Source organism: Schistocerca serialis, chromosome 3, assembly GCF_023864345.2.
Source record: "Schistocerca serialis cubense isolate TAMUIC-IGC-003099 chromosome 3, iqSchSeri2.2, whole genome shotgun sequence".
Classification (NCBI taxonomy): domain Eukaryota; kingdom Metazoa; phylum Arthropoda; class Insecta; order Orthoptera; family Acrididae; genus Schistocerca; species Schistocerca serialis.
The window spans coordinates 529,576,441-529,598,204 of NC_064640.1; the positions used below are offsets into that span (position 1 = coordinate 529,576,441).

Sequence of the window (21,764 nt, forward strand, 5' to 3'; positions counted from 1 at the left end):
CTCGAAATGTCATCCCAGTTGATAGAAATCTGCAATAAGAAACAACTACTATACAATAAATCAACATGGACATTAAAACAATAATTCAAAACACCAACATAACACTAGGTCACAATTCAAAACATTAATCAGTTGGTTTTTTTTTTTTTTTTTGCTAATTGCAGGCGATGCAGCCAAAACTAAGTGGCGAGGTTTGAGGGACATGTTTCGCAAGGAAATGAGCAAGAATCCTAAAAAACTTAGCACAGACGAAGGAAGAATCATCGACGAGTCTAAGTGGGGCCCATTTCAAAAGCATGGAGTTTTTAAGGACCAATTTCAAAAAAGACAATTGCAGGGTAATGTCCCGAGCGAGACAACTTTTGATGCAGATACTCAGAATTCAACTACTACATTTTCCCCTAATTCCCCTGAAGATGAACAAGAATTACAAACACAAACTGTCGAATCAGCCCAGAACACAACGAATGAAACTACGCCACCATAAAACTTCGCTGCTCCTCAGAAGAAAAAAAAATTGGCAAGATGAATAATGCCACTGCGGTTAAAAAATTCATTACGTTTGAAGAACAAAAAATACAAATGTTCAAGGAAAGGAATTCAACTTCTCGAAATGAAGATACAGAATATCATTTTGTAATGAATACACTGCCATATTTGAGGAAAGTACCAGAAGAGAGAGAAATGTTTGAGAGTACTAAACTGCAACGAGTATTTTTCGAAGAGGATCTTTTGATGGGGTTCAGAGATCAACATGAACTACGGCTAATCCACCATTCAAAACAAGTTTAAAATCATGTGGTTCATTCTTGAGTGATAGTTGGGCTTCACAATTGGAACTCCACTGGGTACTCAACACCTTGCTTTGTTCTTTTCAAGTGTAACGTCTAACGATATAAATTGAAAATGCAAGTGCCATTTGTTCAATTTTTCTGCATATTTTGTTTCACTTGATTTCATTTTCATTTATATTTCGAATAATTAAAAAATAATAAAAATTAAATTTTTGACTATTTCGAATTTCCATTGAAGTAAAGAACTGAATACGTTGTTAAACTTTTTTTCCCTTAAAGCTACAGCCAGTGGGGTTTGTTTTGCCTAAAACCACTCACGAAAATTGGAGAATTTTTTGATGCTTTTTTCTATACCCTCCAGTATGTATTCAAATGTTTTTGGTCACATCCTGAAATATTCGATAAATTATTCCGGTTGGTCCCACAATTCTTGAAATAACATTTGAAACTTTCCTTTGTCGTCTCTTCTAGAAAGTAACTGGTTGACATGTTCTGTTTTTCCGCCATTTAATATCAATAACATCATTAACAGACTTTCAAGAAAATAAAATACATAAAGTTCGCCCATCTTTACTGAGCAGCAGAAACGTACAGTACTATCAGAATATCAGAAAACGCGCACAGTGTAGCCGCCTTGTTCTGGCGAGGATTTCGGACGTTCTCGTCAGAATACTTTTTCGTCAGAATTCGCATCCGTAGTAACCGTAACATTAGACGTCAAGAGGCTAGCTTATCAACCAGCGGCAAAAATAACATCCATCATCCTTTTATTTTAAACGATGCAGGTAGAGCTTGGCTTGGCCTTTTTCTTAGTCGACACAAAAATAAACTCACAGCGCACAAGTATATGGGGATCTCATTTTCGACAGCAAACGGGTTCAACAAAGAAGCCACAAACTGTATGACACTTTGTAAGCTTAGTACAGTAAACACTCATATAGTGTTGAGTGTGTGTACAATGTAGACGATACTGGGCTAACTGTAGTTCAGAGCAAGATATCACGTGTAATTGGACTGAAAGGTAAATGTGAAGTAGGTGCCATCACATCAGCAGAGCGAGGATCCTCATTTTTTGTAGAGGTGCACTTTCCAAAGACGTGAGGGAGAATTGTGGATTGTGTGTGTAGTATGTGAAAAGTGGAATCCCTCTTTATGTGCTTAGTTTCTAACAGTTTTATTTAACATACTTAGTTTTCCGTAATTTTAAGGCGTTTCCACATTACTCACACTTTTTGAAAAGTTAAGGAATTTTATTACAAGCAGAAAATAGTTTTAACTTTTTACACATGCAGTTTTTGTAATTAATAATATTGTATTCATTTTTAAAGCACTATTCATTAGCTTTGGGTAGTTTTTGAAAATAAAATAGCAGTGAAAATTTATTTTATATATCAAAAACAAACTAGGTTTCCGCATTTATACTCATCTTCCATTCAAACAAGCAACTTCATGTTTCATTGTTGTCACAGTCATGTGTAAATAATCATACTGAGCTTAAGTTATACATTTTGTATAATGAAACAGCAATGGAATCTAAATTATAGTGACTGGCAAAGTATAGCAATCATACCGTGCTGACACAGCGTGGTGGCTGATGGGAGCAACCGTATAAAACAGGAAATGGCTCTACGGTCACTACCATCAGCCATCGCACCGTGTCAACTTGGTTTGTACGGACAGTTTTGATGTTAGTGTGGACGTAGTGTACAGAACAATGTAGCACCAATTTCAGGTAGCTGAGCAAAATGCTACAGTAATGCAGTGGACACTGAGGTTCTTTATGGAAAGAGAGCTTTTTATTTCTCCTATGAACAATAAAATACAGTATTTTCTTCAGAGGAAAAGGAATAGCTACGGCCATTTTATTTAATGTATTATAAACATAACTGTATGCCTTCTCGATTAAAATGTTTCTCCTCGTCAATGAAGTACAAGAAGTGGCATAAATAATAGCGTCGGAGAACCCGCAGTACGGGAAAGCCCCCGTACTAATAGGCCCCCAAACTGGCTTTTATTGATTTTTTAAAAATGTGTTCTTACGTTCACGGAAGCTCATAAAGGAGAAGTAACAGAAGTGTGCCAGCAAGTATTTCGTAGCTTTTCTTGTTTAATGTTAGCCAGAAAGCTATAACATGTGGCGGCTAGCGGTGAGCCCTTCGCACAGATTCCACCAGTACTATTTTCCTACACAAGCTGAGCCCGACACACTAAATTAGCGCGATGAGTGCGCTATGTTATTCAGTGCTGTATTTCCTTAAAGTTGTGTTGACAACAATATGCTCTTCTGCTAACAATCCGAAAAGTCTTTTTGTAAATTTGTGATGGACGTAATTTTACAGAGCAAGTAAACTGCTAATAGAAAGCGACTTGGACGTTACAATTGTGTACATCAGTTATCTGGGTAGTGCATTTTATTTCCTCTTCTTCCAAGCTGTGCTTGCATTAATGTAAACGTGTTGCTTGTTTTTATTATGTTTTCCGTTCTTAAACGTTTGTATTATGTTAAATTCGCAGTGTCTAGACAGAAGTCATATTTAAGCTGTGCTTAAAATAGAAAATTAAAACCCTGCCAAGACAAAGGAGTTACAAAGACAATGAACAATCTTTCAGCGGTCAGCTTACGCCCAGAACAAGTATGTGCCAAAATTAGTGACGAAAGTTCAATTGGAGAAAAGTCTGATGATTCAAAAGTTGAAAGTGGAAGTCAGTACATTTGCAAAAACGAAATTGGGAGGGTAGGGGAGGGGGAGGGAGATTGACAGTTTCCAAATTCATAGAGGACAAGATACCAGCTGTGAAAATGAAAAGCAGCCATTCCTTACACTTCTTGTAGATACAAAGCGGAACGTATAGTAAAATGACCAACGTATTTTTGTAATAGACTTGCACTTAGATCTAAGTAAACCAGAAATGAATTTGAAATAAAGGAATAATTTTTAGGATTACGTGGGCTAATTGAAAATACACCTGGATGGGTATAAAGGTCAAAGATAATATGATTCTTTGCTAATGACTGGTAGATCCTGAAGTCTGCAGTAAAGAATTGAAGCATGTGCCATCCATAATGAAGAGATCAGTCAGAGAATGTCATGAAAACATTCTCCTGACAAGAATGCTTCCTTCTTATTGCAGCGTGTTTGCTGTCAGACATTTCACGCTCTGCAAACCAATGACCATCTGTCCAGTAGAGCATAAACAGTGATTCATCTGAAAAGACCCCTGTCATCACTTGGTGGTTATCCAGTTGGGGTACTGGCATGCAAATTCCAGCCTTCGTCACTGATGAACAGCTGTCAGCATGGGCTTTTGATAGCGCCTTTTTGCCACCCATGGTATACTTTAACAATGGCGGCCCATCAAAAGTTTACAAACTTAGCCATTTCGGAAATGGTTCCATCCTTGGCCCAAAACCCAATGATCACGCCCTTTTGCATGTCAGCGAAATTGCATGGTTTCTGCATTATGACAATGGCTGCATTGGTTTCCTTATCCCCACGACATGCTTTATGTACCCTCCACTGCTAATGTTGCCACCTCCTACCTGGGAGTGTTTACTGCATGTTGACACTGAATGTAGGTGGTGGTCACATTAATGTGACTGGACAGTGTACTCTAGGTCACAAAAATCATGAGATAGTGATACCCACATATACAGATGGCAGTAGTATCATTTATTCAAGACATAGAAAGCCAGTGGATTGGTGGAGCTGTCATTTGTACTCAAGTGATTCATATGACAAGGTTTCTGACACGATTATGGCTACACAATGGGAGTTTAACAGACTTTGAATGAAGAATGGTAGTTGGAGCTAAATGCACGGAACACTCCATTTTAGAAATCATTAGGGAATTCAGTAGTCTGAGATCCACAGTGTCAAGAGTGTGCTGAAAATACCAAATTTCAGGCATTACCTCTCACCACAGACAATGCAGTGCCTGGCAGCCTTCACTTAATGACTGAGAGCTGCAGCATTTGTGCAGATTTGTCAGTGCTAGCAGATAAGTAACACTGTGTGAAGTAACCACAGAAATTGATGTGGGACATACCACGAACATTTCCATTAGGACAGTATGGTGAAATTTGGCATTAATGGGCTATGGAGCAGACGACCAATGCTAATGTCTTTACTAACAGCGTGGCAGCACCTCTCCTGGGCTCGTGACTATATCAGTTGGACCCTAGACGACTGGAAAGCCGTGGCCTGGTCAGATGAATCCAGATTTCACTTTGTAGGAGTTGATGGTAGGTTTCATGTGTGGCGCAGATCCCACAAAGCCATGGATCCAAGTTGTCAAGAAGGCACTGTGCAAGCTGGTGGTGGCTCCGTAATGGTGAGAACTGTGTTTAAATGGAACGGACTGGGTTCTCTGGTCCAACTGGACTGATCATTGACTGGAAATGGTTATGTTTGGCTACCTGAAGACCATTTGTAGCCATTCACGGAGTCTTTGTTCTCAGACAATGGTGGAATTTTTTATGGATGACAGTGTGCCATGTCACTGGGCCACAGTTGTTTGCAACTGGTTTGACGAGCATTCTGGACAATTAGAGAAAATGATTTGGCCACCTAGGTTACCTGATATAAATCCCATTGAACCTCATTGAGATATAACTGAGAGGTCGGTTTGTGCACAAAATCCTGCACCAGCAACACTTTCACTATTATGGATGGGTATACATGCAGCATGGCTGTAGGGGATTTCAAAAGCCTGTTGACTCCATGCCAAATAGAGTTGCTGCACTATGCTGGGTAAAAGGAGGTCCAAAACGATATTAGGAGGTATCCTATTACTTTGTCACCTCAGTGTGTTATATGTATTTTGAATCGGCAGCTTGTCATATGTCTGTTTTGTTCTTAATTATTTTATGGGTTTCCATTCTTGTTTTATGAAGGAAAAATAGTTATACAGAGGAATTTATCTACAAGGTATCCCAAAATAATGTATATACACTCTTTGAAACTGTCTGTCTCTCTAATTAAAGCACATAGAATTCAAAAGTTTTTAGCGTCATATACATTTAGGCATAACTTATGGTGGAGTATGCTCAAAATGACCACCTTCCACCACAATGAATTGTCAACATAACATTGCTGGATTGCCCAGTTTGCTCTTTTAGATCAGCCAGTGTTTGTTGCTTTTCTGTATACACTGTGTTCTTGAGTACCATACAGATAGAAGTCTAAAGAGGTTAAATCAGTTGGCAAGCTAGTGACTCCACAGCACTTCCTTTTAATCTATTCTCAAAGGAAACGTGTTACTGAGAAATTACCTCACATGTGAAAGTGAGGTGGTGCTCCATTCTGATGAAAATAATAATCTTCATTGTCAAAGATGTTATTAAGACATGGAGTTATTGTCTGCAACATTTGTAGGTAAGTCACCTGTGCCAGTCAGCCCAAAGATGTATGGCACAATGAACCCTTAACCCATTACCCCGTGCGTTGCCATATGGCAACGTTTGTAACACTTTTTAAAAATCGCTGATTCCACGACATCAACAAAGCGAGAGTGTTGGCAGCACTGGATTCCGTTCTGCAAGACTGTAAAGATCACTACAATGCAATAGTTTTAACAATACATTTAAATTCTGTGGCGTAAGCAGTGCTGGAACTCGTTGTTTGCTGAAAAATGAAGAAAAATGGAGTATAAGTTCGAGTAAGTATGTTTTACACAGGAACTTACGATATATAATTTGGTTTTTTAGTATGGTTGTGCTTTAAATACTCATATACTGTGAAATAAATTGCGTTCATTTAGGCCGTTTAAACGTCGGTGTTGCCATATTGCAATGCTAGGCGCTTGTACTCAGTAAAAGGACGAATTTTCTCTTTTTTGTTTTAGAAGAGGTTTCTCGCTTGCTGAGGCCCTGGAGATTCTTTATAATGACGATATTGAACGTGATGTGTTTGTTGAGCCCCCAGATCTGAATGTAGACACAGATGAAGATTGTGTATGTGCAGTGGCTGGACAACTCAGTCGTCACAATGATCTCTTCTTCATGTGGTGCACGAGAAGTTGGCCAAGTCAAGAGATTCTCGCAACCAGAAAAGTGAAATATAATGATTCCCAGACCAAAACTGGTAGCCAAATATAATACATATATGGGAGGTACTGATCATATGGATCAGAATCTAGCATGCTATCGCATTGCAATAAGAAGCAAGAAATGGTACTGGTGTCTCTTTACATGGATGTCAGATGTCGCCATACAAAACAGAAGGATTTTCTATAATAAAGCAAGAAAGCAAACTATTTCTCAGCTTGATTTCAAGAGAGAAGTAGCAACAGTGTACTTGCAAATACACCAAGCTTTACCAAAAGGAGCCGGGAGACCATCTGCATCAAGGGCATGTTCCGATAGCCGCATATCAGATTCAATTACGTTTGATAAGATTGACCACCTCATCCAGCACACAGAAGAAAAGAAGAAGAAAGGGTGTGCACACAAGGACTGTAAATCTATTGTGACAACAATGTGTTCAAAGTGTAATTTGGGACTGTGTATTGACAGTTTTATTCCACTTCATGTAAAATAATGCTGAGTTCAAGGTTTGATTTTTGATTATTAATTGTAAGGTGTTATAAGGTATCAATTGTATGATGAAGACTGAATAATAAATTTGCACAAAACTTGTATATGTAATAAGAAATTTCAATAACCTACATATTTTAGTTGAAGTTGTAATCCATATAAATTTAGGTCGTGAAACCTAAATATCTCACAAATGGCGGTAATGACGTCAAAACAACTGTTGTGTAATTTATGCCTTTTACAGACATAATAATGCAAATTTTTTTAAAAAATCACAAAAAAATTAATTCCGGGCTAATGGGTTAAGATGACAGACAACACTAAACTGCTACTCCTGGTAGATAATCATGCCTTTTTTCAGAAACAGGTGGATTTTCCTAAACACAGTACACACATTTATGGTGGATAATAGTTCCACTGAGTTTAACGGTTGCTTCATTCAATTAATGACTTTAGATCAAGGAAACATTGATCCTCTTCAAATCATTTGAGTCATGACTCACAACATTCTGTTTTCCCCTTGAGATCATCCTCATTCAGAGCACTCACCTTCTTCACACATGTTGATGCACAACTCACAAAATTCAATTTGCCTCTTGAGTTTATCCTCATTCAGAGCATGGAGAAGTGTTGGAATTTGAGCATTTCATCTAGGAGTCCACAAAATTCTGTTAACACTGATTTTGCTTATCTCAGTCTGATGAGAACATTGCCTGACAGACTTTTTCAGAAATTGTATGCATGCCTGAGTCACTACATCAAAACTTTTATTGTCTGTTGAACATTTCTTTATTTTACAGTGTCCCTTCTTCACATCATATACCATTCCATCAATTTCAGACATGTCTCAGGTTCTTGTAGTTGGTAACTGTGAAGGTGGTGATATTGACTGTCCATTGTTGTCAAATCTCACGGTGTCTGTTTTCCAATAACACTTTAGTACCCACTTCCATTCTTGAAATGATAATGCCGTGTTTATTTCCAAACCTTCATCAAATGGAAACATTGCTATGTTTTCACCGTCTTCTGAATTCTCACCCAAAAAAGTTATTTCTGTCCACTTTAATTAAAGAGTGATTCAGTTTCAAACAGTGTATACATTAGTTTGGAACACTCTGTATAAATTCAAAAGCAGGAAATTCAAGGACAAATGAAAAATGCTTCTATAACTGTACATATTTAATGATATGTTACAAAGACACTTGCTGTTTTATGTTATACAGTTGCACTCAAAAAGAATGTATGTTGAACACAACAATTGTATCCACCTATGAAGCAGGTTCCTAGAATTGCACCGGCTGTCATTTCTTCTTATTTTTCATTAAAGTACCATTGTTGCCATTGTAAGTACATGAAGTTCAAAATAGATTTTTGATGCTGAACTGCTACAATATGGCATTAGAAATATGTTTGATTTTTTCAGCAAGGACCTAATGGACTGTTACTGAATACTAAATGTAATGCTTGAATCAGTGAACACTAATTAGTCTGTGTCAAGTTCCTACTTCAGTAATTGTTTCAATATAATATTTTTTGTGTTACAATCACTCAAATGTGTACAGAACACAGCTGATGTTTAGTAGTTTGTAAGCAAGTCTGCCAGTTAATTCTGTCAGCAGTTTTATATTTGAGTCAATACTCTTTTATTATGTGCCTTTGATGTCTCTTTTTTTTCCCCCAGTTGAAAATGAAACCCGCTGTTATGATGAACTTGGATGTCTAAATGTAACACGTGAATGGTACCATCTCATATATCGACCTTTCAATGTATTTCCACTTCCTCGCTCTGTCATTGGCACTCGCTTCATTTTATACACTCGCAAGAATCCTACAGAGGTAAGACAAGTACTGTTGCTCATAATATCTAGAAGAAAAATTTATTTGTGTATGTGGTGAAATGAGGTGTGTGTATACTTGCTATGTGATGCAATTTTTATGTGAAATTATGTAATGTATACAAACTTCAATATTTGTGAGTTGACAGACAAATCGTTACTTTCTGAAAGAAGTAAGTAACTGTTTGTTACACATAAATGCAACAGCAGCAGCTCAAATGTGGAATATTATGATAAGCCCATACTTAAAGTAGGGAGGAGGGTCAGATCTAAACTGAGTCTGTGTATTTGAGTAGTGTAACTTGACATAGTATAGCAGGCAGCCTAAATGTACTTAAAGTGCTATTGCACACTAATTGAAGTGAACACTGGACAGTTGCTCTATTTCTGTCTATTAGAAAACACAAATAGCTAAAATATGGAAACATACAAAACACAGATTACTTCATTTATGGGGAAAATTTTTCTCTCCACTGGAGGCTAAGGTAATATAGTGTCATCAAGTGTCTCATATTGTAAGAATATAAGTTTCTCTCATTTCTTTCTAACGAAGTGTTCATGGGAAACAGAGACCCCAAAAAATGGGGAAGTTAGTAGAAGATTACATGTATCATCACAACACACATTTTTCAATGGCTGGAAGTTATTTCATGCTAAGAGGTGTCTGAGTTATTAATGTTTAAAATCTCAAGACAACAAGAGATAATTTCTGTTGTATCATGTTAACCAGGACTTTTTTTGATGGGAAGGATCCCTGTGCCCAAAAACAAGCAACTCATAAATATGTATTTGGCTTCTTTATGTAACTATGAACAAAACTTTCATCACAAGATCACATTTTAACCTTTTAACCATGAATGGTTCATGTTCTTAGAAGAAAAATTTTACTCTATCTCCCTAAATCAGATGGGAATATCTGGTACTGATCATGCAACTGTCAGAACTACAGGCCTTTCTAATGCTTCACACATAATATAATTTACAGAGTTTTACTTCAATTCTTACATGTATATCCCAGAACTAAATGTTTCTCTTTTTGTTTGATATCATTATTTCATTTTTCTTTGGGTTTGATATCATTATTTCAAACCAGATTCACACACAAAGGGCTAACCTGAATGAAGCTATAATGCATTTTTAGTTGTTCTAATCAGTTATTTTCCCATACAGTGATCATATTGTTTAGAATTCTGTTTTCACATTTCAGGGACAAGTTTTGAGGGTTCAAAATGACTACACAATACGCAAGTCAAATTTTGATCCAAAGAAACCTACAAAAATGATAATTCATGGATTTATTGATACACCACTTAGTAACTGGGTTAAAGTAAGTTTTAAAGAACAATATATTTATCATTTAATACTTTGTACTTACTTTCATAAATTATTGTTGAAATAATACAACTTTATATCTACCAACCTCTGACAGGATGAATATTATAATGTGTGTTATTGTTATTTAATGAAGGTGATGACAATTTTTTACTTAATTTTGTCTAGTTATGATATTTTACGTATTTATTAGTTAAGTTTTTGCTCAATTTGGGAATGATTAACTGCCGTAAGATGTGCAGCAATCTGTGAACTGTTTTTTTTTTTAATGAAATACTTGTGATGAAAATCTTAACAGGGAAATATTACCACAAAAGCTTCCATGCATTTACACCAAACCCAAGAACTGGATACAAGTGCCGGAATAACAGATTATAAGGTAGTCTTCTTTCAGCATGGAAGTTGTATTCAATAAACACTGCAACTAATACTGTAACACAGTACCTCTGGCCAGAATACCTGAATGATGTGGGTATGTAATTGCAGGAAGCATAATGAGTAGGACACCTAGTCTCTATTGAGAGTTGGTCTTTAATAAAATGTGGTATATGTTCAGTAAGAGAAGTAGAGTAAAATTCCTTAAAGGTGCATACAACCCTGTATGCTGTTCTCACTAAGGAGAATCAGCTAGGAGAAAAAGTGATACAGAAGTAGTGGTAGTACACACAAGAAAAATAACCAATGCCTGAGCATATCTATGATCACTAGCAGAGGTGGGGAACTGCTTGCTAAGAAGTTTGAACACTTAAAGAGAAACATCTTCAGACACTGTGTCAGTACATGATCAGCAGTATCATCAGGTGACCACGTAACTCTCACTGGTTGGCTGCTGCATAATAAAAATTTCAAAAGCAGTAATTTGACTATTACACAAGGAAGGCTAACTATCATGGCTACAGAATCCAACAAATTAATACACTACCTGGAAAACTTCGCTTTCAACTGTATTTTATATTCTTCTTGGATTTTCACAAAGTTGTAGTTTGCCCAAAGAAGTGGTAGAATTTGAATTGACCAGAGCCTGATAAACAATGACAACAAATTCCAACTTACCAAGAGGGTGGACCCTGTACTGGCATACTGAGGGTACAATAAAGCACAACGTGAATCCAGTGATGACATAGCAAAAACTGACTTTCCAGTGCTCAGCCCCATTCTTCCATCATTGCTTCTGCCACCCATGAGTACGTGTGTTAATAAAACCATAATAGGTCACCACAGAGGACTAGCCCATTAATCCTCAACATTCACCTGGACGTGACACCAATTGTTGCTGCTGAAAATTTATGCAGAACCAATCATACAATCTGGCAGAACATCTGAGAAGATTTTAATCATACACTCCTGGAAATGGAAATAAGAACACCGTGAATTCATTGTCCCAGGAAGGGGAAACTTTATTGACACATTCCTGGGGTCAGATACATCACATGATCACACTGACAGAACCACAGGCACATAGACACAGGCAACAGAGCATGCACAATGTCGGCACTAGTACAGTGTATATCCACCTTTCGCAGCAATGCAGGCTGCTATTCTCCCATGGAGACGATCGTAGAGATGCCGGATGTAGTCCTGTGGAACGGCTTGCCATGCCATTTCCACCTGGCGCCTCAGTTGGACCAGCGTTCGTGCTGGACGTGCAGACCGCGTGAGACGACGCTTCATCCAGTCCCAAACATGCTCAATGGGGGACAGATCCGGAGATCTTGCTGGCCAGGGTAGTTGACGTACACCTTCTAGAGCACGTTGGGTGGCACGGGATACATGCGGACGTGCATTGTCCTGTTGGAACAGCAAGTTCCCTTGCCGGTCTAGGAATGGTAGAACGATGGGTTCGATGACGGTTTGGATGTACCGTGCACTATTCAGTGTCCCCTCGACGATCACCAGTGGTGTACGGCCAGTGTAGGAGATCGCTCCCCACACCATGATGCCGGGTGTTGGCCCTGTGTGCCTCGGTCGTATGCAGTCCTGATTGTGGCGCTCACCTGCACGGCGCCAAACACGCATACGACCATCATTGGCACCAAGGCAGAAGCGACTCTCATCGCTGAAGACGACACGTCTCCATTCGTCCCTCCATTCACGCCTGTCGCGACACCACTGGAGGCGGGCTGCACGATGTTGGGGCGTGAGCGGAAGACGGCCTAACGGTGTGCGGGACCGTAGCCCAGCTTCATGGAGACGGTTGCGAATCGTCCTCGCCGATACCCCAGGAGCAACAGTGTCCCTAATTTGCTGGGAAGTGGCGGTGCGGTCCCCTACGGCACTGCGTAGGATCCTACGGTCTTGGCGTGCATCCGTGCGTCGCTGCGGTCCGGTCCCAGGTCGACGGGCACGTGCACCTTCCGCCGACCTCTGGCGACAACATCGATGTACTGTGGAGACCTCACGCCCCACGTGTTGAGCAATTCGGCGGTACGTCCACCCGGCCTCCCGCATGCCCACTATACGCCCTCGCTCAAAGTCCGTCAACTGCACATACGGTTCACGTCCACGCTGTCGCGGCATGCTACCAGTGTTAAAGACTGCGATGGAGCTCCGTATGCCACGGCAAACTGGCTGACACTGACGGCGGCGGTGCACAAATGCTGCGCAGCTAGCGCCATTCGACGGCCAACACCGCGGTTCCTGGTGTGTCCGCTGTGCCGTGCTTGTGATCATTGCTTGTACAGCCCTCTCGCAGTGTCCGGAGCAAGTATGGTGGGTCTGACACACCGGTGTCAATGTGTTCTTTTTTCCATTTCCAGGAGTGTATGTTTTACACACACACACACACACACACACACACACACACACACACACACACACACACACACACTCTAATGGAAAGCTCCACAGCTGCAGCACTGTGCATTTGGGTGGCTTCATGTGTATATGTATATGTGAGAGCATATATCTCTAGTACAATTTTCTGAATTGTGATATGTATCTGTGCACCATGCATAGTGTTATCAGAAAGTCATAAATGTGAGATACATATTATTCTCAATGTCTGATAATGCTTCCTCTATAGTCATACTAAGGTTGATATCAGTGGGCTGTAAAGCTTAAACAATTTTAGTGTCATATATATGAGACAGTAAATGGTTGTAGATATCAAGTACACAACTTATTGTATCTGCAATTCATGTGAACTCTTATGAACTGATTTATTGGGACTTTACGCAAAGGGTTATGTTCCTGCTTCTATCCTATTTGTTGATTTGGGGTCGCCATAAATGTGACATTATCATGGTTGGTGAGAGACAGATCAGCCCTAACCCAGTGTTGGAACTGACTGCTGCACTGGTTGCTAAAGAGGCCAACAATTATTGTAAATTTATTAAAGTATAGGAGGGACAGTTCATGTCAAATAAACCAAAGATTTGGAGCTCATAGTATCAGATATTAACATGTGTTTACAAACAATAGTTTGCACTGCATAGTAGAGGAATAATGTAGAAGAATTGAGAGATTTTAATTACAAACAGTTAAAAAACCAAGCTGAGGTATTACTAAAAATTGAATTTCATGATTATTAGTTCTATAGTATTAACCTCAAAATACATTTAAGTAATAAAATGTTAACAAAAGTAGAAACAACTGCGTAAGAATGACTGTAATGATATCATGTAAATTTTTGTTAGAAGAGTCTAAGCAATCTTTTTCAGATACAGAGAATAAAAATAAATAAAATAAAGAAGCTCCACAGAGCAGTTGGGCCCCCCTCACCCCCCCCCCCCCCCCCCCCCCCCGCCCTCCGCCATCCCCCTTGTGTATGGATTTTTCCAGTAGGGATCACGGGCGTAACCTTACTTTCAGTACAAAAAGAATAAAAAATTAAGTAGCATGTCCCTTTTAACAAAGAACACCAACCTTGAATTTCTTAGATTGATGGTTCTTTTCAGGAATGTGTGTAGTGTGCCACAAACTTTGGTTTGAGAACTTGCTCTATCGGTTAATCCAGCTTCAATGATCCACATATCTTATGAGGAAGTATGATGCTTATAAATCACTTTCATATTTAGTTTACCATTCAAGAAGTATGGTTTACTAATAGCTTGAAATTCAAACACTGGAGTGAGAGAGGATAGTTTGAGTGCCTTGTATGATTTTTAAATTAATGAACTGCAACAGTAACCTTATTTCATTTTGTGAATATTCCTCCGTTGTACATAATCCAAAGTGGATGCCAGGAATGGTTTCTTGTGCGAAATCATTCAACTGCCTTTGTGTCAGGATTTTATTTTGAAATGGACTTCATAAACTTGGTTTAGCAACATGTCTTTTGACAGTGCTCAAGTCCCCTACAGGCACTTTTGCCAAATGTTGTTGTAAAACAGAGCCATTCTGCATCACTTTCATAATCAGTCTTGTTTGTGATGGCAGGTGTTGAAATTTTGTATATACACTCTAAGTCAAAAAAGAAAATGTTGCACAGTAAAGGCATTATCCGGATGGGATAGAAATCAGTAGATGTGCTGTAAATTTACAGACAAAAGAATGTTTAATATTTGAGAAAAATTGGATAGTTTATTCAAGAGAAAGAGCTTCACAAATTGAGCATATCAGTAATGTTTTGTCCTTATGCAAGCAGTTATTCAGCTTGGCATTGAATGATGGAGTTCTAGGATGTCCTCCTGAGAGGTAGTGTGCCAAATTCTACGCAATTGGTATGTTAGATCATCAAAATCCCAAGCTGATTGGAGTGCCCTGACCATAATACTCCAAAAGTTCTCAATTTGGTGAGAGACCCAGCGACTGTGCTGGCAAATGTGGGGTATAGCAAGCACAGAGACAAAGAGTAGAAACTCTCGCTATGTATGGGTGAGTATTATCTTGCTGAAATGTAAACCCAGGATTTGAGGGTGCCCTGCTATGAAATGAAATGGTACCCCAGCCCGTGACTCCTGGTTGTCGGGCTGTATGGCAGGTGACATTCGGGTTGGTATCCCACAACTGTCCAGGACATCTCCAGACATGTCATTGGTTGGAATCTCATTGACTGGAGTAGAATTGTCTTTAGTGATGAGTCCTGCTTTGAATTGGGCCCTGATTACCAGCAAAGACATGTCTGGGGATGCCCCAGACATTGGTGGAATATCAACCTATTGCCTGCCACACAACCCAACAACCAAGAGCAGTTTCTTTTCATAGCAGGACCCTTTTGGTTGCCATTCATGACACCCTTATAGTAAAACAGTATATTAATGGTAATCTACCCCCTGTCTTGTTGCCATGAATGGAAAACCATCCTGGGCTTACATTTCAGCAAGATAATGCCCACCCGCACAAGGCAAGAGTTTCTGTGTGTCTTCATACTTGCCAAACCTTACTATGGCCAGCAAGGTTGGCAGATCTCTCCCCAGTTGGGAACATTTGGAGCATTACGGGCATTGCCCACCAACCGTCTCAGAATTTTGACAGTTTAACACACCAATTGGACAAAATCTGGCATAGTATTCCTCAGTAGGACATCTAACAACTTTTTCAATCAATGCCATGTTGAATAACTGCCTGCATAAGAGCCAGAGGTGGACCAACACATTATTTACTTGCTGAATTTATGGAGCTCTTCCTCTTAAATAAATCATCCAGTTTTTCTGAAAATGTAATCATTTGTTTATCTGTTCATCTCTACATCACATCTACCAATCTGCATCCCACTCAGACGATTGCTTTCCTGTGCATCATATTTTTGCATATTTGTGTGTGTGTGTGTGTGTGTGTGTGTGTGTGTGTGTCTTAGATGAAGATATGATTAAAATGTTTCAGTTAAATATTATCCTGATTACAGAATGCAAAAAAAAAAAAAAAAGAGGCAGTATGGCTTGGCTGATGGTAGGACTGATCTTCAGAACTGTATTTATAAATTAACTTCCTTTGCAGTCCATTCTTTCTCCGTCCTCAGATTTTTTCAAAGGCAAACAGAGATAGGTAAGAAACACACATATTTCTCTGAGAAAAAATAAAAGGGTTGTTTTTAAGGACTTGAAAACCTCAAATCTCTGGGTTTTTGCAATGTTAAATTAATCTCACAGTAGTGCTATGTTGCATACCAAACTAAAGAACAATTCAAGGACTTTAAAATTATGCTGGAGGCTACTCTATAGCTTGGATAGTTTTGCAGGTATACTCAAATTTATTTCTTAAAATGTTTTGGAAATTAGTCAGTTTCTCATGTTTTGAAACCCCAAAACAAAAAACTGTTATGGTCAAAAGCTGTTAGAATTTTCAGAACAACAAGCTTCTGATTATCTGGGTGCAGTATATCAATGCATATTTCACTGTTTTTTGAAAATCTGAAAAATGCATTATAAAGTGTTTTGTCCTAATTAGAACAAATATTTTCATTTAGAATCCAAATTTCTGGTTGTAAACAGCTACCCGATGAAAACATCTGTGAAATTTTAAATACTGATATCTGTGTAACGGAATTTGAGCAGCTAAGTGATGTAAATCCTGTGAACAAAGTTTGTTCACTAGAGGAAGAGAGCAAATACATTGTGATCAAGGAAACAATTATCACACGTAATGGGGTGCTGAAATGAGTTTATATTTTATTAAAGTCTGCATTACAAAACTCATTTGACAATTACAATATTTTGAAAATGAAAATAATTAGGAAATCAGCAAATGAAAATTGGGAAAGAAAGAAATTGAAACTTCCTGGCAGATTAAAACTGTGTGCTGGACCGAGACTCGAACTCAGGAGAGATTCTGTGAAGTTTGGAAAGTAGGAGATGAGGTACTGGCAGCAGTAAAGCTGTGAGGACAGAGTGTGAGTCGTGCTTGGGTAGCTCAGATGGTAGAGTACTTGCCAGCAAAAGGCAAAGGTCTCGAGTTCGAGTCTCGGGCCGGCACACAGTTTTAATCTGCCAGGAAGTTTCATATCAGTGCACACTCTGCTGCAGAGTGAAATTCTCATTCTGGAAGAAAGAAATTGATGATTATTTCCAGAAAGTAAACTGAAAGAAATTGTATTTTAAATGAAATTTTGTAAATATATTGTCAGTTTCTTCAAAAACAGTGGCATGGAAAATGAAAACATAAAACACCTTGGATATTATTTGACAATGAATTAAATATTTTAATCCTGGAATTCTGTACACCTTTCTGTAACCATGTTAGGTTTTTCAAATCACATTGGCTGTCAGCTTTTCTATTTGTTTTGTGAACATGGTTAATTTCGTTGGTTTCATAGTGCACTGGATTGTCAGCCAAGGAACTTTTAATTGGATAAATATAATGTTAAGTAGGGGTAAGTATCCCAAGTTTCTTAAAAAGATTAAGACAATATGTTCTCAGGGGAACTCCACACATAATTCAGAAAACTTTTTTCTTCAGAAAGAAATGACAAGATATGGACTGACCCAGGAGGCACTGCAATCCTGGATATGTTTTAAACTTTACCTTCTATGCAGTTTTAGATTGCAGCTATAATTTGATTAAAGTCACTTATGATTTCTGATGATTAGTTTATGGGAGAGTAGATGACACTCTCATTTGTGTAATGCCAATGGTGAGCCATCATCTGCTATGCCTTGTTCCCACACAGTCAGTAAGAGGTAGCACACTGTGTCCAATATTAAATTTATGGAAGGTTCAGATAAAAAAGGCAGACTGAATAGGTTACTTACAAGCAAAACTCCCATCACAACCCCCTCAGATTTAGTGGTAAGTTGGTCCATTGGATAGCACATCTAAAATTGAACACAGATCAAACATGAAGGCAGGAAGAAGGTGTACTGAACTGTGGAAAAAAAGATGAAAAATAGAAACAGTGAATATTACAAATTTAATATGTGCAATATTGTGCAACATTAACAAGACTCAGACCATGGTCATGTGGTCATGGTGCTAGGCTGCATTGGGTTAGATCCAGGTTCAAATCTCCCTTATGCCCAACATTTTTTTTCACAGAATTACAAACTGTCCATCTGGTCATTGACGTGTCTGTTCGCTGTATTCAAATTTGTGTATTTGTCATGGTGAATGTCTGTTTCCAACAGCGGCATGTAGTGAAGGGACTTCCAGACATATGTAACTCCTATTTCTTCTACACAGGTACTACATGTTATGGCTCTTGCATTCCATTTTAGAGGTTTTCTCCACCACTGCAACATAGTTCACACCTGAAACTTCCTGGCAGATTAAAACTGTGTGTCGGACCGAGACTCAAACTTGGGACCTTTGCCTTTCGTGGGCAAGTGCTCTACCAACTGAGCTACCCAAGCACGACTCATGCCCCATCCTCACAGCTTTACTTCTGCCAGTACCTCGCCTCCTACCTTCCAAACTTTACAGAAGCTCTCCTGCGAACCCTGCAGAACTAGTACTCCTGAAAGAAAGGATATTGTGGAGACATGGCTCAGCCACAGCCTGGGGGATGTTTCCAGAATGCGATTTTCACTCTGCAGTGGAGTGTGCGCTGATATGAAACTTCCTGGCAGATTAAAACTGTGTGCCGGACCGAGACTCGAACTCGGGACCTTTGCGTTTCGCGGGCAAGTGCTCTAGAAAGTTTGGAAGGTAGGAGGCGAGGTACTGGCAGAAGTAAAGGTGTGAGGACAGGGCGTGAATCGTGCTTGGGTAGCTCAGTTGGTAGAGCACTTGCCCGCAAAAGGCAAAGGTCCCGAGTTCGAGTCTCGGTTCGGCACACAGTTTTAATCTGCCAGGAAGTTTCATATCAGTGCACACTCCGCTGCAGAGTGAAAATCTCATTCTGGATAGTTCACACCTGTTTATTTGTTGTTTTCACTTCTGTGAGAGGTCTATGCTTCATCTCACCTGCTCGCACTATTCATCACAGAATATGAGTCATGTGGTAAGAATATATTATCATCGCAAGTAAATGTTATCATGACATACACAAATTTAAATACAGCTATCAGACATGTCAACGACCAGATGAACAGCTCATAATTTTGTGAAAAAAAAAAGAAAATGTTGGGCACAAGGTAGATCTGAACACAGATCTCCCCCCTTCACAGTCTAACACCGTGACCACATGACTATGAACCAAGTCTCATTAATGACACTCGATATTGCACGTATTAAATTTGTAATATTCACTGTTTTTATTTTTATTCTCTTCAGTTCAGTACACCTTCTTCCTGTTTTCATATCTGATCCATGTTCAGTTTTTGATGGGCTATCCAATGGGCCAACTTACTGCTAAATCTGAGGGGGCTGCAATGGGTTGTTTCCCTTGTTAGTACAACCTGAGTTCTATTGATTTTTCCCACCAGAAGTATACAGAAAAGCTATACAATAATATATAACATATTTATAGGTGAACACGTAGTCACTGATAGAAAAGATTATCCAGCAGTGAAGAAAACACCTGAATAATAAATGAAGGCAGCCAGGTAGCCACCATATTTAATAATCAATTCATGGAAGTAGCTAAGAAGATACACATAGGCAGTTTAAGGGACAAAACGATAGAGTCCATGCAATGAGAAATGACAATGCCACAAAGATACAGCCAACTCATGTTTACTCCATGCTCTACCAAATAAATTAAGCATGTAATTTACTTCCTCAAAAGGAAAAACTCCTATGGAGTTCATAATATCTCGAGTAAATTACTACTATCTTGTTCTTCATTTGTTAACAATGTGTTATGTCACATATGCAATATATCCTTCACAGGGTATATTTCCAGACAGGCTGAAATATGCCATTGGCCCAAAACTTTCCAAAAAAGTAGTAAGATAGATATTAACAAATTATTTAGGAATAAAGGAGACAGCTCACCTCTCACCTAAAGGCAGAAGTGCTGCATCCTCAAAAGATGGCCTTTAGGTGAGTCATCTACTTTATTCCTAAATAATTTGTTATTCTCAACCAGAACTTTCCATACATCATTATAAGATAGATATTAATAATTGCCAACAAGCTCCACTGCTTACCACCTCATTGAAGGTACTGGAAAAGCTTGTGTACATAAGAACAGTAACCCACCTATTCCTAAATGAAATATTTAGAAGTATCGGTTTGGATTGAAAAAGATCTTTCCACAGAACATGCCACTTTTCATTTCATGAATCAGATTATTAAAAAATTGAAATATCAAAATACTGACAAAATGTAATTTCTTGTCAAAAGCATTTATGCAGTTTACAGCATTCTATAGAAATCTGAATGATACGATAACAGAGATCTTGCTGTTAACTGTTTTCCATCCCATCTTCCATCTCATTAAAAGGAGGGGGAGAGTTTTTTTTTTTTTTTCAGAATGGGGCATAATTACTACCGGTATACCACAGAGTTAAATATTGGATCTGTCCTTCAAGTTGTACTTAAATGATGTGCTATCTTACATCAAGAAGCAGAAATAAGTTTCTTTATGCAAGTATAATAATCAAGCCTGATGGAGAAACTTCAACAGGTGAAAATAAAATTAAAATTTTCGAGAAATTAACAACCAGTTCTCTGCAAATGGACTGTCACTAATCTCAGGTCAATACAATATATGGAATTCTGTAGTGCTCAAAGAATGATTCACTATTAACTAATGGCATCAAATTCTGAGGCAACTTCAGGAGGAAAGTGTTTATTGCGTAGAAAGATGTAAGGATAATATATGGCATCCACTATCGAATCTCTTTCAGAAAGTTCTTTAAACTGTTGGGCATACTGGCAACTGTCTCACAGTATATTTTCACTCTTACAGAGTTCATTCTCAACAAAATCAGAAAGCAGCAACCACCTTCATAAATATAATACTGGAAGTAGAAATGACTTAAAAGTCCCTTACTTGGCAGTAGTGTGGCACACAAAGCCATTAAAATTTCTGACTTCTTACCCAGTGATGTAAAGAATGTAATAGACAATAACATTAATTTTCAACTTAAAATTGAAATCAAATCTATTTGTTAACTCCTAACACTGATTTGTACCAATCATAGTGAGACACCCCAATTATGACTCAAGAAATATGCAGGTAACTATTATTTAGCTCATAAGCATGTGCTTGCAATAGCCCTATCCTCTGTTTGCAACTTACTTTAATCACATTATTCATAGCAGTAGTTGCTGATGGGCTCTCCTTGCTGCTCATTGGCTTTTCTCTGATCATTTCCTCAATATACATTTACTGTGCTTGTTGCAGAAATACATGTAGACCTAAATGTGAAAGTGTTGGAGACGTATTTGTGCTGTGGAATTTTTCATGTACACTGGCTGCTTATGCATCCTTCAGTCCATGCAGGAAATATACCCTGCAGATAAACATATCCAGAATTCGCTTATCCATTTACAAAAGACAGGGTA

General features: G+C 38.6%; 1 protein-coding gene across 4 annotated transcripts in view; it reads left to right on the forward strand.

Annotated features, from left to right (window-relative positions):
- The window catches only part of LOC126470408 (pancreatic triacylglycerol lipase-like), a 472,913-nt gene that overhangs the window by 365,725 nt on the left and 85,424 nt on the right, over window positions 1-21,764 (forward strand). For all 4 annotated transcript variants that reach the window (XM_050098258.1, XM_050098259.1, XM_050098257.1 and 1 more), the window contains 2 exons: window positions 9,011-9,165; window positions 10,372-10,491. In XM_050098258.1, the coding sequence (XP_049954215.1) occupies window positions 9,011-9,165; window positions 10,372-10,491 (275 nt within the window). The remainder of the gene's footprint in view (window positions 1-9,010; window positions 9,166-10,371; window positions 10,492-21,764) is intronic.